This window comes from Scyliorhinus torazame, chromosome 4, assembly GCF_047496885.1.
Source record: "Scyliorhinus torazame isolate Kashiwa2021f chromosome 4, sScyTor2.1, whole genome shotgun sequence".
NCBI classification, from domain to species: domain Eukaryota; kingdom Metazoa; phylum Chordata; class Chondrichthyes; order Carcharhiniformes; family Scyliorhinidae; genus Scyliorhinus; species Scyliorhinus torazame.
In genome coordinates, this window is record NC_092710.1 from 39,675,342 (window position 1) to 39,695,488 (window position 20,147).

The 20,147-nt window shown below is 56.0% G+C and overlaps 1 protein-coding gene across 1 annotated transcript in view; it reads right to left on the reverse strand.

Moving 5' to 3' along the window:
* LOC140410197 (cystatin-B-like) overlaps positions 1 to 20,147 on the reverse strand; it is a 226,264-nt gene that overhangs the window by 122,986 nt on the left and 83,131 nt on the right. The window contains exon 2 of the mRNA XM_072498168.1: positions 14,980 to 15,081. Coding sequence (XP_072354269.1) covers positions 14,980 to 15,081 — 102 coding nt within the window. The remainder of the gene's footprint in view (positions 1 to 14,979; positions 15,082 to 20,147) is intronic.

The following is a 20,147-nucleotide window of genomic DNA, read 5'->3' on the forward strand; positions in this document are numbered from 1 at the left end:
GAGGGTCAGTACTGAGGGAGAGCTGCACTGTCAGAGGGTCAGTACTGAGGGAGTGCTGCACTGTCAGAGGGTCAGTACTGAGCGAGTGCTGCACTGTCAGAGGGTCAGTACTAAGCGAGTGCTGCACTGTCAGAGGGTCAGTACTGAGGGAGTGCTGCACTGTCAGAGGGTCAGTACTGAGGGAGTGCTACTCTATCAGAGGGTCAGTACTGAGGGAGTCCTGCACTGTCAGAGAGTCAGTACTGAGGGAGTGCTGCACTGTCAGACGGTCAGTACTGAGGGAGTGCTGCACTGTCAGAGGGTCAGTACTGAGGGAGTGCTGCACTGTCAGAGGGTCAGTACTGAGGGAGTGCTGCACTGTCAGACGGTCAGTACTGAGCGAGTGCTGCACTGTTAGAGGGTCTGTATTGGGGGAGTACTGCACTGTCTGAGGGTCAGTACTGAGGGAGTGCTGCACCGTCAGAGGGTCAATACTGAGGGAGTGCTGCACAGTCAGAGGGTCAGTCCTGAGGGTGTGCTGCACTGTCAGAGGGTCAGTACTGAGGGAGTGCTGCACTGTCAGAGGGTCAGTACTGAGGGAGTGCTGCACTTTCAGAGGGTCAGTACTGAGGGAGTGCTGCACTGTCAGAAGGACAGTACTGAGCGAGTGCTGCACCGTCAGAGGGTCAATACTGAGGGAGTGCTGCACAGTCAGAGGGTCAGTCCTGAGGGTGTGCTGCACTGTCAGAGGGTCAGTACTGAGGGAGTGCTACACTGTCAGAGGGTTAGTACTGAGGGTGAGCTGCACTGTTAGTGGGTCTGTACTGAGGGAGTGCTGCGCTGTCAATGGGTCTGTACAGAAGGAGTGCTGCTCTGTCAGAGGGACAGTACTGAGGGAGTGCTGCACTGTCAGGGGGTCAGTACTGAGGGAGTGCTACTCTATTAGAGGATCAGTACTGAGGGAGTCCTGCACTGTCAGAGAGTCAGTACTGGGGGAGTGCTACTCTATCAGAGGGTCAGTAATGAGGGAGTCCTGCACTGTCAGAGAGTCAGTACTGAGGGAGTGCTGCACCGTCAGAGGGTCAGTACTGAGGGAGTGCTGCACTGTCAGAGGGTCAGTAGTGAGGGAGTGCTGCACTGTCAGAGCGTCAGTGCTGAGGGAGGGCTGCACTGTCAGAGGGTCAGTACTGAGGGAGTGCTGCACCATCAGAGGGTCAGTACTGAGGGAATGCTGCACTGTCAGAGAGTCAGTACTAAGGGAGTGCTGCACTGTCAGAGGGTCAGTACTGACGGAGTGCTGCACTGTCAGAGGGTCAGTACTGAGGGAGTGCTGCACTGTCAGAGGGTCAGTACTAAGGGAGTGCTGCACTGTCAGATGGTCAGTACTGAGGAGGGCTGCACTTGCAGAGGTTCAGTACTGAGGGAGTGCTGCCCTGTCAGAGGGTCAGTATTGAGGGAGTGCTGCACTGTCAGAGGGTCAGCACTGAGGGAGTGCTGCACTGTCAGAGGGTCAGTACTTAGGGAGTGCTGCACTGTCAGAGGGCCAGTATGGATGGAGGGCTGCACTGTCAGAGGGACAGTACTGAGGGAGTGCTGCACTGTCAGTGGGTCTGTACTGAGGGAGTGCTACTCTATCAGAGGGTCAGTACTGAGGGATTCCTGCACTGTCAGAGAGTCAGTACTGAGGGAGTGCTGCACTGTCAGAGGGTCAGTACTGAGGGAGTGCTGCACAGTCAGAGAGTCAGTACTGAGGGAGTGCTGCACTGTCAGAGGGTCAGTACTGAGGGTGTGCTGCACTGTCAGAGGGTCAGTACTGAGGGAGTGCTGCACTGTCAGAGGGTCAGAACTGAGGGAGCGCTGCACTGTCAGAAGGTCAGTACTGAGCGAGTGCTGCACTATTAGAGGGTCAGTATTGGGGGAGTACTGCACTGTCTGAGGGTCAGTACTGAGGGAGTGCTGCACCGTCAGAGGGTCAATACTGAGGGAGTGCTGCACAGTTTGAGGGTCAGTACTGAGGGTGTGCTGCACTGTCCGAGGGTCAGTACTGAGAGAGTGCTGCACTGTCAGAGGGTCAGTACTGAGGGAGTGCTGCACTGTCAGAGGGTCAGTACTGAGGGAGTGCTGAACTGTCAGAGGGTCAGTACTAAGGGAGTGCTGCACTGTCAGAGGGTCAGTACTGAGGGAGGGCTGCACTGTCAGAGGGTCAGTACTGAGGGAGTGCTGCACTGTCAGTGGGTCTGTATTGAGGGAGTGCTGCACTGTCAGAGGGTCAGTACTGAGGGAGTGCTGCTCTATCAGAGGGTCAGTACTGAGGGAGTGCTGCACTGTCAGAGAGTCAGTACTGAGGGAGTGCTGCACTGTCAGAGGGTCAGTACTGAGGGAATGCTGCACTGTCAGAGGGTCAGCACTGAGGGAGTGCTGCACTGTCAGCGGGTCAGTACTGATGGAGTGCTGCACTGTCAGAGGGTCAGTACTGAGGGAGTACTGCTCTGTCAGAAGGTCAGTACCGAGGGAGTGCTGCACTGTCAAGAGGGCCAGTACTGAGGGAGTGCTGCACTGTCAGAGAGTCAGTACTGAGGGAGTGCTGCACTGTCAGAGGGTCAGTACTGAGGGTGTGCTGCACTGTCAGAGGGTCAGTACTGAGGGAATGCTGCACTGTCAGAGGGTCAGCACTGAGGGAGTGCTGCACTGTCAGCGGGTCAGTACTGATGGAGTGCTACACTGTCAGAGGGTCAGTACTGAGGGAGTACTGCTCTGTCAGAAGGTCAGTACCGAGGGAGTGCTGCACTGTCAAGAGGGCCTGTACTGAGGGAGTGCTGCACTGTCAGAGGGTCAGTAATGAGGGAGTGCTGCACTGTCAGTGGGTCTGTACTGAGGGAGTGCTGCATTGTCAGAGGGTCAGTACTGAGGGAGTGCTGCACTGTCAGAGGGTCAGTACTGATGGAGGGCTGCACTGTCAGTGGGTCTGTATTGAGGGAGTGCTGCACTGTCAGAGGGTCAGTACTGAGGGAGTGCTGCACTGTCAGAGGGTCAGTACTGAGGGAGTGCTACACTATCAGAGGGTCAGTACTGAGGGAGTCCTGCACTGTCAGAGAGTCAGTACTGAGGGAGTGCTGCACTGTTAGAGGGTCAGTACTGGGGGAGTACTGCACTGTCTGAGGGTCAGTACTGAGGGATTGCTACACTGTCAGATGGTTAGTACTGAGGGTGAGCTGCACTGTCAGAGGGTCACTACTGAGGGTGTGCTGCACTGTTAGTGGGTCTGTACTGAGGGAGTGCTGCACTGTCAATGGGTCTTTACAGAGGGAGTGCTGCACTGTCAGAGGGACAGTACTGAGGGATTACTGCACTGTCAGAGGGTCAGTAGTGAGGGAGTGCTGCACTGTCAGAGGGTCAGTGCTGAGGGAGGGCTGCACTGTCAGACGGTCAGTACTGAGGGAGTGCTGCACTGTCAGAGGGTCAGTACTGAGGGAGTGCTGAACTATCAGAGGGTCAGTGCTGAGGGAGTGCTGCACTGTCAGAGGGTCAGTACTGAGGGAGTACTGCACTGTCAGAGGGTCAGTACTGAGGGAATGCTGCACTGTCGGAGGGTCAGTACTGAGGGAGTGCTGCACTGCCAGAGGGTCAGTACTGAGGGAGTGCTGCACTGTCAGAGGGTCAGTACTGAGGGAGTGGTGCACTGTCAGAGGGCCAGGACTGAGGGAGTGCTGCACTGTCAGAGGGTCAGTACTGAGGGAGTGCTGCACTGTCAGAGGGTCAGTACTGAGGGAGTGCTGCACTGTCACAGGGTCAGTACTGAGGGAGTGCTGCACTGTCAGAGGGTCAGTACTGAGGGAGTGCTGCACTGTCAGAGGGTCAGTACTGAGGGAGTGCTGCAGTGTCAGAGGGTCAGTACTGAGGGAGTGGTGCACTGTCAGAGGGCCAGTACTGAGGGAGTGCTGCACTGTCAGCGGGTCAGTACTGAGGGAGTGGTGCACTGTCAGAGGGTCAGTACTGAGGGAGTGCTGCACTGTCAGAGGGTCAGTACTGAGGGAGTGCTGCACTGTCAGAGGGTCAGTACTGAGGGAGAGCTGTACTGTCAGAGGGTCAGTACTGAGGGAGTGCTGCACTGTCAGAGGGTCAGTACTGAGGGAGTGCTGCACTGTCAGAGCATCAGTACTGAGGGAGTGCTGCACTGTCAGACGGTCAGTACTGAGGGAGTACTGCACTGTCAGAGGGTCAGTACTGAGGGAGTGCTACACTGTCAGAGGGTCAGTACTGAGGGAATGCTGCACTGTCAGAGGGTCTGTACTGTGGGAGTGCTGCACTTACAGAGGGTCAGTACTGAGGGAGTGCTGCACTGTCAGAGGGTCAGTACTGAGGGAGTGCTGCTCTGTCAGAGGGTCAGTACTGAGGGAGTGCTGCCCTGTCAGAGGGTCAGTACTGAGGGAGTGCTGCCCTGTCAGAGGGTCAGTACTGAGGGAGTGCTGCACTGTCAGAGGGTCAGTACTGAGGGAGTGCTGCACTGTCAGAGGGTCAATACTGAGGGAGTGCTGCCCTGTCAGAGGGTCAGTACTGAGGGAGTGTTGCACTGTCAGAGGGTCAGTACTGAGGGAGTGCCGCACTGTCAGAGGGTCAGTACTGAGGGAGTGCTGCACTGTCAGAGGGTCAGTACTGAGGGAGTGCTGCACTGTCACAGGGTCAGTACTGAGGGAGTGCTGCGCTGTCAGAGGGTCAGTACTGACGGAGTGCTGCACTGTCAGAGGGTCAGTACTGAGGGAGTGCTGCAGTGTCAGAGGGTCAGTACTGAGGGAGTGCTGCACTGTCAGAGGGTCAGTACTGAGGGAGTGCTGCACTGTCAGAGGGTCAGTACTGAGCGAGTGCTGCACTGTCAGAGGGTCAGTACTGAGGGAGTGCTGCCCTGTCAGAGGGTCAGTACTGAGGGAGTGCTGCACTGTCAGAGGGTCAGTACTGAGGGAGTGCTGCACTGTCAGAGGGTCAGTACTGAGAGAGAGCTGCACTGTCAGAGGGTCAGTACTGAGGGAGAGCTGCACTGTCAGAGGGTCAGTACTGAGGGAGTGCTGCACTGTCAGAGGGTCAGTACTGAGCGAGTGCTGCACTGTCAGAGGGTCAGTACTAAGCGAGTGCTGCACTGTCAGAGGGTCAGTACTGAGGGAGTGCTGCACTGTCAGAGGGTCAGTACTGAGGGAGTGCTACTCTATCAGAGGGTCAGTACTGAGGGAGTCCTGCACTGTCAGAGAGTCAGTACTGAGGGAGTGCTGCACTGTCAGACGGTCAGTACTGAGGGAGTGCTGCACTGTCAGAGGGTCAGTACTGAGGGAGTGCTGCACTGTCAGAGGGTCAGTACTGAGGGAGTGCTGCACTTTCAGAGGGTCAGTACTGAGGGAGTGCTGCACTGTCAGAGGGTCAGTACTGAGGGAGTGCTGCACTGTCAGAGGGTCAGTACTGAGGGAGTGCTGCACTGTCAGAAGGACAGTACTGAGCGAGTGCTGCACTGTTAGAGGGTCAGTACTGGGGGAGTACTGCACTGTCTGAGGGTCAGTACTGAGGGAGTGCTACACTGTCAGAGGGTTAGTACTGAGGGTGAGCTGCACTGTTAGTGGGTCTGTACTGAGGGAGTGCTGCGCTGTCAATGGGTCTGTACAGAAGGAGTGCTGCTCTGTCAGAGGGACAGTACTGAGGGAGTGCTGCACTGTCAGGGGGTCAGTACTGAGGGAGTGCTACTCTATTAGAGGATCAGTACTGAGGGAGTCCTGCACTGTCAGAGAGTCAGTACTGGGGGAGTGCTACTCTATCAGAGGGTCAGTAATGAGGGAGTCCTGCACTGTCAGAGAGTCAGTACTGAGGGAGTGCTGCACCGTCAGAGGGTCAGTACTGAGGGAGTGCTGCACTGTCAGAGGGTCAGTAGTGAGGGAGTGCTGCACTGTCAGAGCGTCAGTGCTGAGGGAGGGCTGCACTGTCAGAGGGTCAGTACTGAGGGAGTGCTGCACCATCAGAGGGTCAGTACTGAGGGAATGCTGCACTGTCAGAGAGTCAGTACTAAGGGAGTGCTGCACTGTCAGAGGGTCAGTACTGACGGAGTGCTGCACTGTCAGAGGGTCAGTACTGAGGGAGTGCTGCACTGTCAGAGGGTCAGTACTAAGGGAGTGCTGCACTGTCAGATGGTCAGTACTGAGGAGGGCTGCACTTGCAGAGGTTCAGTACTGAGGGAGTGCTGCGCTGTCAGAGGGTCAGTATTGAGGGAGTGCTGCACTGTCAGAGGGTCAGCACTGAGGGAGTGCTGCACTGTCAGAGGGTCAGTACTGAGGGAGTGCTGCACTGTCAGAGGGCCAGTATGGATGGAGGGCTGCACTGTCAGAGGGACAGTACTGACGGAGTGCTGCACTGTCAGTGGGTCTGTACTGAGGGAGTGCTACTCTATCAGAGGGTCAGTACTGAGGGAGTCCTGCACTGTCAGAGAGTCAGTACTGAGGGAGTGCTGCACTGTCAGAGGGTCAGTACTGAGGGAGTGCTGCACTGTCAGAGAGTCAGTACTGAGGGAGTGCTGCACTGTCAGAGGGTCAGTACTGAGGGTGTGCTGCACTGTCAGAGGGTCAGTACTGAGGGAGTGCTGCACTGTCAGAGGGTCAGAACTGAGGGAGCGCTGCACTGTCAGAAGGTCAGTACTGAGCGAGTGCTGCACTATTAGAGGGTCAGTATTGGGGGAGTACTGCACTGTCTGAGGGTCAGTACTGAGGGAGTGCTGCACCGTCAGAGGGTCAATACTGAGGGAGTGCTGCACAGTTTGAGGGTCAGTACTGAGGGTGTGCTGCACTGTCCGAGGGTCAGTACTGAGAGAGTGCTGCACTGTCAGAGGGTCAGTACTGAGGGAGTGCTGCACTGTCAGAGGGTCAGTACTGAGGGAGTGCTGAACTGTCAGAGGGTCAGTACTAAGGGAGTGCTGCACTGTCAGAGGGTCAGTACTGAGGGAGGGCTGCACTGTCAGAGGGTCAGTACTGAGGGAGTGCTGCACTGTCAGTGGGTCTGTATTGAGGGAGTGCTGCACTGTCAGAGGGTCAGTACTGAGGGAGTGCTGCTCTATCAGAGGGTCAGTACTGAGGGAGTGCTGCACTGTCAGAGAGTCAGTACTGAGGGAGTGCTGCACTGTCAGAGGGTCAGTACTGAGGGAATGCTGCACTGTCAGAGGGTCAGCACTGAGGGAGTGCTGCACTGTCAGCGGGTCAGTACTGATGGAGTGCTGCACTGTCAGAGGGTCAGTACTGAGGGAGTACTGCTCTGTCAGAAGGTCAGTACCGAGGGAGTGCTGCACTGTCAAGAGGGCCAGTACTGAGGGAGTGCTGCACTGTCAGAGAGTCAGTACTGAGGGAGTGCTGCACTGTCAGAGGGTCAGTACTGAGGGTGTGCTGCACTGTCAGAGGGTCAGTACTGAGGGAATGCTGCACTGTCAGAGGGTCAGCACTGAGGGAGTGCTGCACTGTCAGCGGGTCAGTACTGATGGAGTGCTACACTGTCAGAGGGTCAGTACTGAGGGAGTACTGCTCTGTCAGAAGGTCAGTACCGAGGGAGTGCTGCACTGTCAAGAGGGCCTGTACTGAGGGAGTGCTGCACTGTCAGAGGGTCAGTAATGAGGGAGTGCTGCACTGTCAGTGGGTCTGTACTGAGGGAGTGCTGCATTGTCAGAGGGTCAGTACTGAGGGAGTGCTGCACTGTCAGAGGGTCAGTACTGATGGAGGGCTGCACTGTCAGTGGGTCTGTATTGAGGGAGTGCTGCACTGTCAGAGGGTCAGTACTGAGGGAGTGCTGCACTGTCAGAGGGTCAGTACTGAGGGAGTGCTACACTATCAGAGGGTCAGTACTGAGGGAGTCCTGCACTGTCAGAGAGTCAGTACTGAGGGAGTGCTGCACTGTTAGAGGGTCAGTACTGGGGGAGTACTGCACTGTCTGAGGGTCAGTACTGAGGGATTGCTACACTGTCAGATGGTTAGTACTGAGGGTGAGCTGCACTGTCAGAGGGTCACTACTGAGGGTGTGCTGCACTGTTAGTGGGTCTGTACTGAGGGAGTGCTGCACTGTCAATGGGTCTTTACAGAGGGAGTGCTGCACTGTCAGAGGGACAGTACTGAGGGATTACTGCACTGTCAGAGGGTCAGTAGTGAGGGAGTGCTGCACTGTCAGAGGGTCAGTGCTGAGGGAGGGCTGCACTGTCAGACGGTCAGTACTGAGGGAGTGCTGCACTGTCAGAGGGTCAGTACTGAGGGAGTACTGCACTGTCAGAGGGTCAGTACTGAGGGAATGCTGCACTGTCGGAGGGTCAGTACTGAGGGAGTGCTGCACTGCCAGAGGGTCAGTACTGAGGGAGTGCTGCACTGTCAGAGGGTCAGTACTGAGGGAGTGGTGCACTGTCAGAGGGCCAGTACTGAGGGAGTGCTGCACTGTCAGCGGGTCAGTATTGAGGGAGTGGTGCACTGTCAGAGGGTCAGTACTGAGGGAGTGCTGCACTGTCAGAGGGTCAGTACTGAGGGAGTGCTGCACTGTCGGAGGGTCAGTACTGAGGGAGAGCTGTACTGTCAGAGGGTCAGTACTGAGGGAGTGCTGCACTGTCAGAGGGTCAGTACTGAGGGAGTGCTGCACTGTCTGAGCATCAGTACTGAGGGAGTGCTGCACTGTCAGACGGTCAGTACTGAGGGAGTACTGCACTGTCAGAGGGTCAGTACTGAGGGAATGCTGCACTGTCAGAGGGTCAGTACTGAGGGAGTGCTGCTCTTACAGAGGGTCAGTACTGAGGGAGTGCTGCACTGTCACATGGTCAGTACTGAGGGAGTGCTGCACTGTCAGAGGGTCAGTACTGAGGGAGTGCTGCACTGTCAGAGGGTCAGTACTGAGGGAGTGCTGCAGTGTCAGAGGGTCAGTACTGAGGGAGTGCTGCACTGTCAGAGGGTCAGTACTGAGGGAGTGCTGCACTGTCAGAGGGTCAGTACTGAGCGAGTGCTGCACTGTCAGAGGGTCAGTACTGAGCGAGTGCTGCACTGTCAGAGGGTCAGTACTGAGGGAGTGCTGCCCTGTCAGAGGGTCAGTACTGAGGGAGTGCTGCACTGTCAGAGGGTCAGTACTGAGGGAGTGCTGCACTGTCAGAGGGTCAGTACTGAGAGAGAGCTGCACTGTCAGAGGGTCAGTACTGAGGGAGAGCTGCACTGTCAGAGGGTCAGTACTGAGGGAGTGCTGCACTGTCAGAGGGTCAGTACTGAGCGAGTGCTGCACTGTCAGAGGGTCAGTACTAAGCGAGTGCTGCACTGTCAGAGGGTCAGTACTGAGGGAGTGCTGCACTGTCAGAGGGTCAGTACTGAGGGAGTGCTACTCTATCAGAGGGTCAGTACTGAGGGAGTCCTGCACTGTCAGAGAGTCAGTACTGAGGGAGTGCTGCACTGTCAGACGGTCAGTACTGAGGGAGTGCTGCACTGTCAGAGGGTCAGTACTGAGGGAGTGCTGCACTGTCAGAGGGTCAGTACTGAGGGAGTGCTGCACTGTCAGACGGTCAGTACTGAGCGAGTGCTGCACTGTTAGAGGGTCTGTATTGGGGGAGTACTGCACTGTCTGAGGGTCAGTACTGAGGGAGTGCTGCACCGTCAGAGGGTCAATACTGAGGGAGTGCTGCACAGTCAGAGGGTCAGTCCTGAGGGTGTGCTGCACTGTCAGAGGGTCAGTACTGAGGGAGTGCTGCACTGTCAGAGGGTCAGTACTGAGGGAGTGCTGCACTTTCAGAGGGTCAGTACTGAGGGAGTGCTGCACTGTCAGAGGGTCAGTACTGAGGGAGTGCTGCACTGTCAGAGGGTCAGTACTGAGGGAGTGCTGCACTGTCAGAAGGACAGTACTGAGCGAGTGCTGCACTGTTAGAGGGTCAGTACTGGGGGAGTACTGCACTGTCTGAGGGTCAGTACTGAGGGAGTGCTACACTGTCAGAGGGTTAGTACTGAGGGTGAGCTGCACTGTTAGTGGGTCTGTACTGAGGGAGTGCTGCACTGTCAATGGGTCTGTACAGAAGGAGTGCTGCTCTGTCAGAGGGACAGTACTGAGGGAGTGCTGCACTGTCAGGGGGTCAGTACTGAGGGAGTGCTACTCTATTAGAGGATCAGTACTGAGGGAGTCCTGCACTGTCAGAGAGTCAGTACTGGGGGAGTGCTACTCTATCAGAGGGTCAGTAATGAGGGAGTCCTGCACTGTCTGAGAGTCAGTACTGAGGGAGTGCTGCACCGTCAGAGGGTCAGTACTGAGGGAGTGCTGCACTGTCAGAGGGTCAGTAGTGAGGGATTGCTGCACTGTCAGAGCGTCAGTGCTGAGGGAGGGCTGCACTGTCAGAGGGTCAGTACTGAGGGAGTGCTGCACCATCAGAGGGTCAGTACTGAGGGAATGCTGCACTGTCAGAGAGTCAGTACTGAGGGAGTGCTGCACTGTCAGAGGGTCAGTACTGACGGAGTGCTGCACTGTCAGAGGGTCAGTACTGAAGGAGTGCTGCACTGTCAGAGGGTCAGTACTAAGGGAGTGCTGCACTGTCAGATGGTCAGTACTGAGGAGGGCTGCACTTGCAGAGGTTCAGTACTGAGGGAGTGCTGCCCTGTCAGAGGGTCAGTATTGAGGGAGTGCTGCACTGTCAGAGGGTCAGCACTGAGGGAGTGCTGCACTGTCAGAGGGTCAGTACTGAGGGAGTGCTGCACTGTCAGAGGGCCAGTACGGATGGAGGGCTGCACTGTCAGAGGGACAGTACTGAGGGAGTGCTGCACTGTCAGTGGGTCTGTACTGAGGGAGTGCTACTCTATCAGAGGGTCAGTACTGAGGGAGTCCTGCACTGTCAGAGAGTCAGTACTGAGGGAGTGCTGCACTGTCAGAGGGTCAGTACTGAGGGAGTGCTGCACTGTCAGAGAGTCAGTACTGAGGGAGTGCTGCACTGTCAGAGGGTCAGTACTGAGGGTGTGCTGCACTGTCAGAGGGTCAGTACTGAGGGAGTGCTGCACTGTCAGAGGGTCAGAACTGAGGGAGCGCTGCACTGTCAGAAGGTCAGTACTGAGCGAGTGCTGCACTGTCAGAGGGTCAGTAGTGAGGGAGTGCTGCACTGTCAGAGCGTCAGTGCTGAGGGAGGGCTGCACTGTCAGAGGGTCAGTACTGAGGGAGTGCTGCACCATCAGAGGGTCAGTACTGAGGGAATGCTGCACTGTCAGAGAGTCAGTACTGAGGGAGTGCTGCACTGTCAGAGGGTCAGTACTGACGGAGTGCTGCACTGTCAGAGGGTCAGTACTGAAGGAGTGCTGCACTGTCAGAGGGTCAGTACTAAGGGAGTGCTGCACTGTCAGATGGTCAGTACTGAGGAGGGCTGCACTTGCAGAGGTTCAGTACTGAGGGAGTGCTGCCCTGTCAGAGGGTCAGTATTGAGGGAGTGCTGCACTGTCAGAGGGTCAGCACTGAGGGAGTGCTGCACTGTCAGAGGGTCAGTACTGAGGGAGTGCTGCACTGTCAGAGGGCCAGTACGGATGGAGGGCTGCACTGTCAGAGGGACAGTACTGAGGGAGTGCTGCACTGTCAGTGGGTCTGTACTGAGGGAGTGCTACTCTATCAGAGGGTCAGTACTGAGGGAGTCCTGCACTGTCAGAGAGTCAGTACTGAGGGAGTGCTGCACTGTCAGAGGGTCAGTACTGAGGGAGTGCTGCACTGTCAGAGAGTCAGTACTGAGGGAGTGCTGCACTGTCAGAGGGTCAGTACTGAGGGTGTGCTGCACTGTCAGAGGGTCAGTACTGAGGGAGTGCTGCACTGTCAGAGGGTCAGAACTGAGGGAGCGCTGCACTGTCAGAAGGTCAGTACTGAGCGAGTGCTGCACTGTTAGAGGGTCAGTATTGGGGGAGTACTGCACTGTCTGAGGGTCAGTACTGAGGGAGTGCTGCACCGTCAGAGGGTCAATACTGAGGGAGTGCTGCACAGTTTGAGGGTCAGTACTGAGGGTGTGCTGCACTGTCCGAGGGTCAGTACTGAGAGAGTGCTGCACTGTCAGAGGGTCAGTACTGAGGGAGTGCTGCACTGTCAGAGGGTCAGTACTGAGGGAGTGCTGAACTGTCAGAGGGTCAGTACTAAGGGAGTGCTGCACTGTCAGAGGGTCAGTACTGAGGGAGGGCTGCACTGTCAGAGGGTCAGTACTGAGGGAGTGCTGCACTGTCAGTGGGTCTGTATTGAGGGAGTGCTGCACTGTCAGAGGGTCAGTACTGAGGGAGTGCTGCTCTATCAGAGGGTCAGTACTGAGGGAGTGCTGCACTGTCAGAGAGTCAGTACTGAGGGAGTGCTGCACTGTCAGAGGGTCAGTACTGAGGGAATGCTGCACTGTCAGAGGGTCAGCACTGAGGGAGTGCTGCACTGTCAGCGGGTCAGTACTGATGGAGTGCTGCACTGTCAGAGGGTCAGTACTGAGGGAGTACTGCTCTGTCAGAAGGTCAGTACCGAGGGAGTGCTGCACTGTCAAGAGGGCCAGTACTGAGGGAGTGCTGCACTGTCAGAGAGTCAGTACTGAGGGAGTGCTGCACTGTCAGAGGGTCAGTACTGAGGGTGTGCTGCACTGTCAGAGGGTCAGTACTAAGGGAATGCTGCACTGTCAGAGGGCCAGCACTGAGGGAGTGCTGCACTGTCAGCGGGTCAGTACTGATGGAGTGCTGCACTGTCAGAGGGTCAGTACTGAGGGAGTACTGCTCTGTCAGAAGGTCAGTACCGAGGGAGTGCTGCACTGTCAAGAGGGCCTGTACTGAGGGAGTGCTGCACTGTCAGAGGGTCAGTAATGAGGGAGTGCTGCACTGTCAGTGGGTCTGTACTGAGGGAGTGCAGCATTGTCAGAGGGTCAGTACTGAGGGAGTGCTGCACTGTCAGAGGGTCAGTACTGATGGAGGGCTGCACTGTCAGTGGGTCTGTATTGAGGGAGTGCTGCACTGTCAGAGGGTCAGTACTGAGGGAGTGCTGCACTGTCAGAGGGTCAGTACTGAGGGAGGGCTGCACTGTCAGACGGTCAGTACTGAGGGAGTGCTGCACTGTCAGAGGGTCAGTACTGAGGGAGTGCTGAACTATCAGAGGGTCAGTGCTGAGGGAGTGCTGCACTGTCAGAGGGTCAGTACTGAGGGAGTACTGCACTGTCAGAGGGTCAGTACTGAGGGAATGCTGCACTGTCGGAGGGTCAGTACTGAGGGAGTGCTGCACTGCCAGAGGGTCAGTCCTGAGGGAGTGCTGCACTGTCAGAGGGTCAGTACTGAGGGAGTGGTGCACTGTCAGAGGGCCAGTACTGAGGGAGTGCTGCACTGTCAGCGGGTCAGTACTGAGGGAGTGGTGCACTGTCAGAGGGTCAGTACTGAGGGAGTGCTGCACTGTCAGAGGGTCAGTACTGAGGGAGTGCTGCACTGTCGGAGGGTCAGTACTGAGGGAGAGCTGTACTGTCAGAGGGTCAGTACTGAGGGAGTGCTGCACTGTCAGAGGGTCAGTACTGAGGGAGTGCTGCACTGTCAGAGCATCAGTACTGAGGGAGTGCTGCACTGTCAGACGGTCAGTACTGAGGGAGTACTGCACTGTCAGAGGGTCAGTACTGAGGGAGTGCTACACTATCAGAGGGTCAGTACTGAGGGAATGCTGCACTGTCAGAGGGTCAGTACTGAGGGAGTGCTGCTCTTACAGAGGGTCAGTACTGAGGGAGTGCTGCACTGTCAGAGGGTCAGTACTGAGGGAGTGCTGCACTGTCAGAGGGTCAGTACTGAGGGAGTGCTGCCCTTTCAGAGGGTCAGTACTGAGGGAGTGCTGCACTGTCAGAGGGTCAGTACTGAGGGAGTGCTGCACTGTCAGAGGGTCAGTACTGAGGGAGTGCTGCACTGTCAGAGGGTCAATACTGAGGGAGTGCTGCCCTGTCAGAGGGTCAGTACTGAGGGAGTGTTGCACTGTCAGAGGGTCAGTACTGAGGGAGTGCTGCACTGTCAGAGGGTCAGTACTGAGGGAGTGCTGCACTGTCAGAGGGTCAGTACTGAGGGAGTGCTGCACTGTCACATGGTCAGTACTGAGGGAGTGCTGCACTGTCAGAGGGTCAGTACTGAGGGAGTGCTGCACTGTCAGAGGGTCAGTACTGAGGGAGTGCTGCAGTGTCAGAGGGTCAGTACTGAGGGAGTGCTGCACTGTCAGAGGGTCAGTACTGAGGGAGTGCTGCACTGTCAGAGGGTCAGTACTGAGGGAGTGCTGCACTGTCAGAGCGTCAGTACTGAGCGAGTGCTGCACTGTCAGAGGGTCAGTACTGAGGGAGTGCTGCACTGTCAGAGGGTCAGTACTGAGGGAGTGCTGCACTGTCAGAGGGTCAGTACTGAGGGAGTGCTGCACTGTCAGAGGGTCAGTACTGAGGGAGTGCTGCACTGTCAGAGGGTCAGTACTGAGGGAGAGCTGCACTGTCAGAGGGTCAGTACTGATGGAGAGCTGCACTGTCAGAGGGTCAGTACTGAGGCAGTGCTGCACTGTCAGAGGGTCAGTACTGAGCGAGTGCTGCACTGTCAGAGGGTCAGTACTAAGCGAGTGCTGCACTGTCAGAGGGTCAGTACTGAGGGAGTGCTGCACTGTCAGAGGGTCAGTACTGAGGGAGTGCTGCACTATCAGAGAGTCAGTACTGAGCGAGAGCTGCACTGTCAGAGCGTCAGAACTGACCGAGTGCTGCACTGTCAGAGGGTCAGTACTGAGGGAGTGCTGCACTTGTTCTTTGATGAGCGACTCAGCTAAATCCCCCTCTGTCAAGTGAGGTTGATGTGGTACATCCCACTCAACTCCTGAAATCGTTCCAGAAACCCCTCCAACTTTCTTTGTCCTCACTTAAGATTGTTATTGAACGCTCTGTCTTTGTACAAGCCATTGCAAATATCTCCTATATTTCTGACGGTCATTTTCACATTTCAGCCTGAGTTACAGGCCAATTTCTTTAGGATGCAATAGGAATGCATGTTATATCTGTAATCATACCTTCACAAAGTAGTTTGTTCCAGCCACCACTTGTGAGCGATATGATATTGCATGATAAACGGCCAGTGATCTTCCTATCTTCTCTTCAACCTCAGGCTTCAGCTGGAAACAGAAACAATAAAAATAAAATAATTCAGTATTACTGAGGGAGTGCTGCACTGTCAGAGGGTCAGTGATGAGGGAGTGCTGCACTGTCAGAGGGTCAGGACTGAGGGAGTACTGCACTGTCAGAGGGTCAGTACTGAGGGAGTGCTGCACTGTCAGAGGGTCAGTACTGAGGGAGTGCTGCACTGTCAAGAGTGTCAGTACTGGGGGAGTGCTGCACTGTGAGAGGGTCAGTACTGAGGGAGTGCTGCACTGTCAGAGGGTCAGTACTGAGGGAGTGGTGCATTGTCAGAGGGTCAGTACGGAGGGAGTGCTGCACTGTCATATGGTCAGTACTGAGGGAGTGGTGCACTGTCAGAGGGCCAGTACTGAGGGAGAGCTGCAATGTCAGAGGGTCAGTACTGAGGGAGTGGTGCACTGTCAGAGGGCCAGTACGGAGGGAGAGCTGCAATGTCAGAGGGTCAGTACTGAGGGAGTGCTGCACTGTCAGAGGGTCAGTACTGAGGGAGTGCTGCATTGTCAAAGGGTCAGTACTGAGGAATGCTGCACTGTCAGAGGGTCAGTACTGAGGGAGTGGTGCACTGTCAGAGGGCCAGTACTGAGGGAGAGCTGCACTGTCAGAGGGTCAGTACTGAGGCAATGTTGCACTGTCAGAGGGTCAGTACTGAGGGCGTGATGCGCTGTCAGCGGGTCAGGACTGAGGGAGTGCTGCACTGTCAGAGGATCAGTACTGAGGGAGGACTGCACTGTCAGAGGGTCAGTGCTGAGGGAGTGCTGCACTGTCAGAGGGTCATTACTGAAAGAGTGCTGCACTGTCAGAAGATCAGTACTGAGGGAGCGCTGCACTGTCAGAGAGTCAGTACTGGGGGAGTGCTGCACTGTCAGAGGGTCGGTACTGAGGGAGTACTGCACTGTCAAAGGGTCAGTACTGAGGGAGTGCTGCACTGTCGGAGGCTCAGTACTGAGGGAGTGCTGCACTGTCAGAGGGTCAGTACTGAGGGAGTGCTGCACTGTCAGAGGGTCAGTACTGAGGGAATGGTGCACTGTCAGAGGGTCAGTACTGAGGGCGTGCTGCACTGTCAGAGGGTCAGTACTGAGGAAGTGCTGCACTGTCAGAGAGTCAGTACTGAGAGAGTGCAGCACTATCAGAGGGTCAGTACTGAGGGAGAGCTGCACTGTCAGAGGGTCAGTACTGAGGGAGTGCTGCACTGTCAGAGGGTCAGTGTCTGAGGGAGTGCTGCACTGTCAGAGGGTCAGTACTGAGGGAGTGCTGCACTGTGAGAGGGTCAGTACTGAGGGAGTGCTGCACTGTCAGAGGGTCAGTACTGAGGGAGTGCTGCATTGTCAGAGGGTCAGTACTGAGGGAGTACTGCACTGTCAGAAGGTCAGTACTGAGGGTGTGCTGCACTGTCAGAGGATCAGTACTGAGGGAGTGCTGCACTGTCAGAGGATCAGTACTGAGGGTGTGCTGCACTGTCAGAGGGTCAGTACTGAGGGAGTGCTGCAGTGTGTGAGGGTCAGTACTGAGGGAGTGCTGCTCTATCAGAGTGTTAGTACTGAGGTAATGCTGCACTGTCAGATGGTCAGTACTGAGGGAGTGCTGCACTGTCAGAGGGTTAGCACTGAGGGAATGCTGCACTGTCAGAGGTTCAGTACTGAGGGAGTGCTGCACTGTCAGAGGGTCAGTACTGAGGGATTGCTGAACTATCAGAGGGTCAGTACTGAGGGAGTGCTGCACTGCCAGAGGGTCAGTACTGAGGGAGTGCTGCACTGTCAGAGGGTCAGTACTGAGGGAATGCTGCACTGCCAGAGGGTCAGTACTGAGGGAGTGCTGCACTGTCAGAGGGTCAGTACTGAGGGAGTGGTACACTGTCAGAGGACCAGTACTGAGGGAGTGCTGCACTGTCAGAGGGTCAGGACTGAGGGAGTGCTGCACTGTCAGAGGGTCAGTACTGAGGGAGTGGTGCACTGTCAGAGGGCCAGTACTGAGGGAGAGCTGCACTGTCAGAGGGTCAGTACTGAGGCAATGTTGCACTGTCAGAGGGTCAGTACTGAGGGCGTGGTGCACTGTCAGCGGGTCAGTACTGATGGAGTGCTGCACTGTCAGAGAGTCATAATGAGAGAGTGCTGCACTGTCAGAGGATCAGTACTGAGGGAGGACTGCACTGTCAGAGGGTCAGTGCTGAGGGAGTGCTGCACTGTCAGAGGGTCATTACTGAAAGAGTGCTGCACTGTCAGAGGATCAGTACTGAGGGAGCGCTGCACTGTCAGAGAGTCAGTACTGGGGGAGTGCTGCACTGTCAGAGGGTCGGTACTGAGGGAGTGCTGCAATGTCAGAGTGTCAGTATTGAGGGTGTGCGGCACTGTCAGAGAGTCATAATGAGAGAGTGCTGCACTGTCAGAGGATCAGTACTGAGGGAGGACTGCACTGTCAGAGGGTCAGTGCTGAGGGAGTGCTGCACTGTCAGAGGGTCATTACTGAAAGAGTGCTGCACTGTCAGAGGATCAGTACTGAGGGAGCGCTGCACTGTCAGAGAGTCAGTACTGGGGGAGTGCTGCACTGTCAGAGGGTCGGTACTGAGGGAGTGCTGCAATGTCAGAGTGTCAGTATTGAGGGTGTGCGGCACTGTCAGAGGGTCAGTACTGAGGGAATGCTTCACTGGCAAAGGGTGAGTACTGAGGGAGTGCTGCACTGTCAAAGGGTCAGTACTGAGGGAGTGCTGCACTGTCGGAGGCTCAGTACTGAGGGAGTGCTGCACTGTCAGAGGGTCAGTACTGAGGGAGTGCTGCACTGTCAGAGGGTCAGTACTGAGGGAATGGTGCACTGTCAGAGGGTCAGTACTGAGGGCGTGCTGCACTGTCAGAGGGTCAGTACTGGGGAATGCTGCACTGTTAGACATTCATTACTGAGGGAAAGCTACACTGTCAGTGGTTCAGTACTGAGGGAGTGCTGCACTGTCAAAGGGTCAGTACTGGGGGCGTGCTGCAGTGTCAGACGGTCAGTACTGAGGGAGAGCTGCACTTCAGAGGGTCAGTACTGAGGGAGAGCTGCACTGTCAGAAGGTCCGTACTGAGGGAGTGCTGCACTGTCGGAGTGTCAGTACTGAGTGAGTGCTGCACTGTCAGAGGGTGAGTACTGAGGGAGAGCTGCACTGTCAGAGGGTCAGTACAGAGGGAATGCTGCACTGTCGGAGTGTCAGTACCGATGGAGTGCTGCACTGTCAAAGGGTCAGTACTGGGGGAGTGCTGCACTGTCAGAGGGTCAGTACTGAGGGAGTGCTGCTCTATCAGAGGGTTAGTACTGAGGGAATGCTGCACTGTCAGATGGTCAGTACTGAGGGAGTGCTGCACTGTCAGAGGGTTAGTACTGATGGAATGCTGCACTGTCAGAGGTTCAGTACTGAGTGAGTGCTGCACTGTCGGAGGATCAGTACTGAGGGACTGCTGCACTGTCAGAGGGGCAGTACTGAGGGAGTGCTGCACTGTCAGAGGGTCAGTACTGAGGGAGTGGTGCACGAACAGTGGCCCAGTACTGAGGGAGAGCTGCACTGTCGGAGGATCAGTACTGAGGAATGCTGCACTGTCAGACAGTCATTACTGAAGGAATGCTGCACTGTCAGAGTGTCTGAACTGAGGGAGTACTGCACTGTCAGAGGGTGTACTGAGGGAGAGCTGCACTGTCAGAGGGTCAGTACTGAGGGAGTGCTGCACTGTCAGACGGTCAGTACTGAGGGAGTGCCGCACTGTCAGAGGGTCAGTACTGAGGGAGTGGTGCACTGTCAGAGGGCCAGTACTGAGGGAGAGCTGCAATGTCAGAGGGTCAGTACTGAGTGAGTACTGCACTGTCAGAGGGTCAGTACTGAGGGAGTGCTGCCCTGTCAGAGGGTCAGTACTGAGGCAGTGCTGCACTGTCAGAGGGTCAGTACTGAGGGAGTGGTGCACTGTCAGAGGGCCAGTACTGAGGGAGAGCTGCAATGTCAGAGGGTCAGTACTGAGGGAGTACTGCTCTGTCAGAGGGTCAGTACTGAGGGAGTGCTGCATTGTCTGAGTGTTAGTTCTGAGGAATGCTGCACTGTCAGACAGTCATTACTGAAGGAGTGCCGCACTGTCAGAGGGTCAGTAATGAGGGAGTGCTGCACTGTCAGAGGGTCAGTACTGAGGGAGTGCTGCACTGATAGAGGGTCAGTACTGAGGGAGTGCTGCACTGTTGGAGGCACAGTACTGAGGGAGTGCTGCACTGTCAGAGGGTCAGTACTGAGGGAGTGCTGTACTGTCAGAGGGTCAGTACTCAGGAAGTGCTGCACTGTCAGAGGGTCAGTACTGAGGGAGTGCTGCAGTATCAGTGGGTCAGTACTGAGGGAGTGCTGCACTCTCTGAGGGTCAGTATTGAGGGAGAGCTGCAATGTCAGAGGGTCTGTACTGAGGGAGTGCTGCACTGTCATAGGGTCAGTACTGAGGGAGAGCTGCATTGTCAGAGGGTCAGTACTGACGGAGTGCTGCACTGTCAGACAGTCATTTCTGAGGGAGTGATGCACTGTCAGAGGGTCAGTACTGAGGGAGTGCTGCACTGTCCGAGGGTTAGTACTGAGGGAATGCTGCACTGTCCGATGTTCAGTACTGAGGGAGTGCTGCACTGTCAGAGGGTCAGTACAGAGGGAGTGCTGCACTGTCAGATGGTCAGTACTGAGGGAGTGCTGCACTGTCAGAGGGTCAGTACTGAGGGAGCGCTGCACTGTCAGTGTGTCTGTACTGAGGGAGTGCTGCACTGTCGGAGTGTCAGTACTGAGGGAGTGCTGCACTGTCAAAGGATCATTACTGGGGGAGTGCTGCACTGTTAGAGGGTCAGTACTGAGGGAGTGCTGCACTGTCAGAGGGTCAGTACTGAGGGAATGCTGCACTGTCAGAGGGTGAGTACTGAGGGAATGCTGCACTGTCAGAGGGTCAGTACTGAGGGAGTCCAGCACTGTCAGAGGTTTAGTACTGAGGGAATGCTTCAATGGCAGAGGGTGAGTACTGAGGGAATGCTGCACTGTCAGAGGGTCAGTACTGAGGGAGTGCTGCAC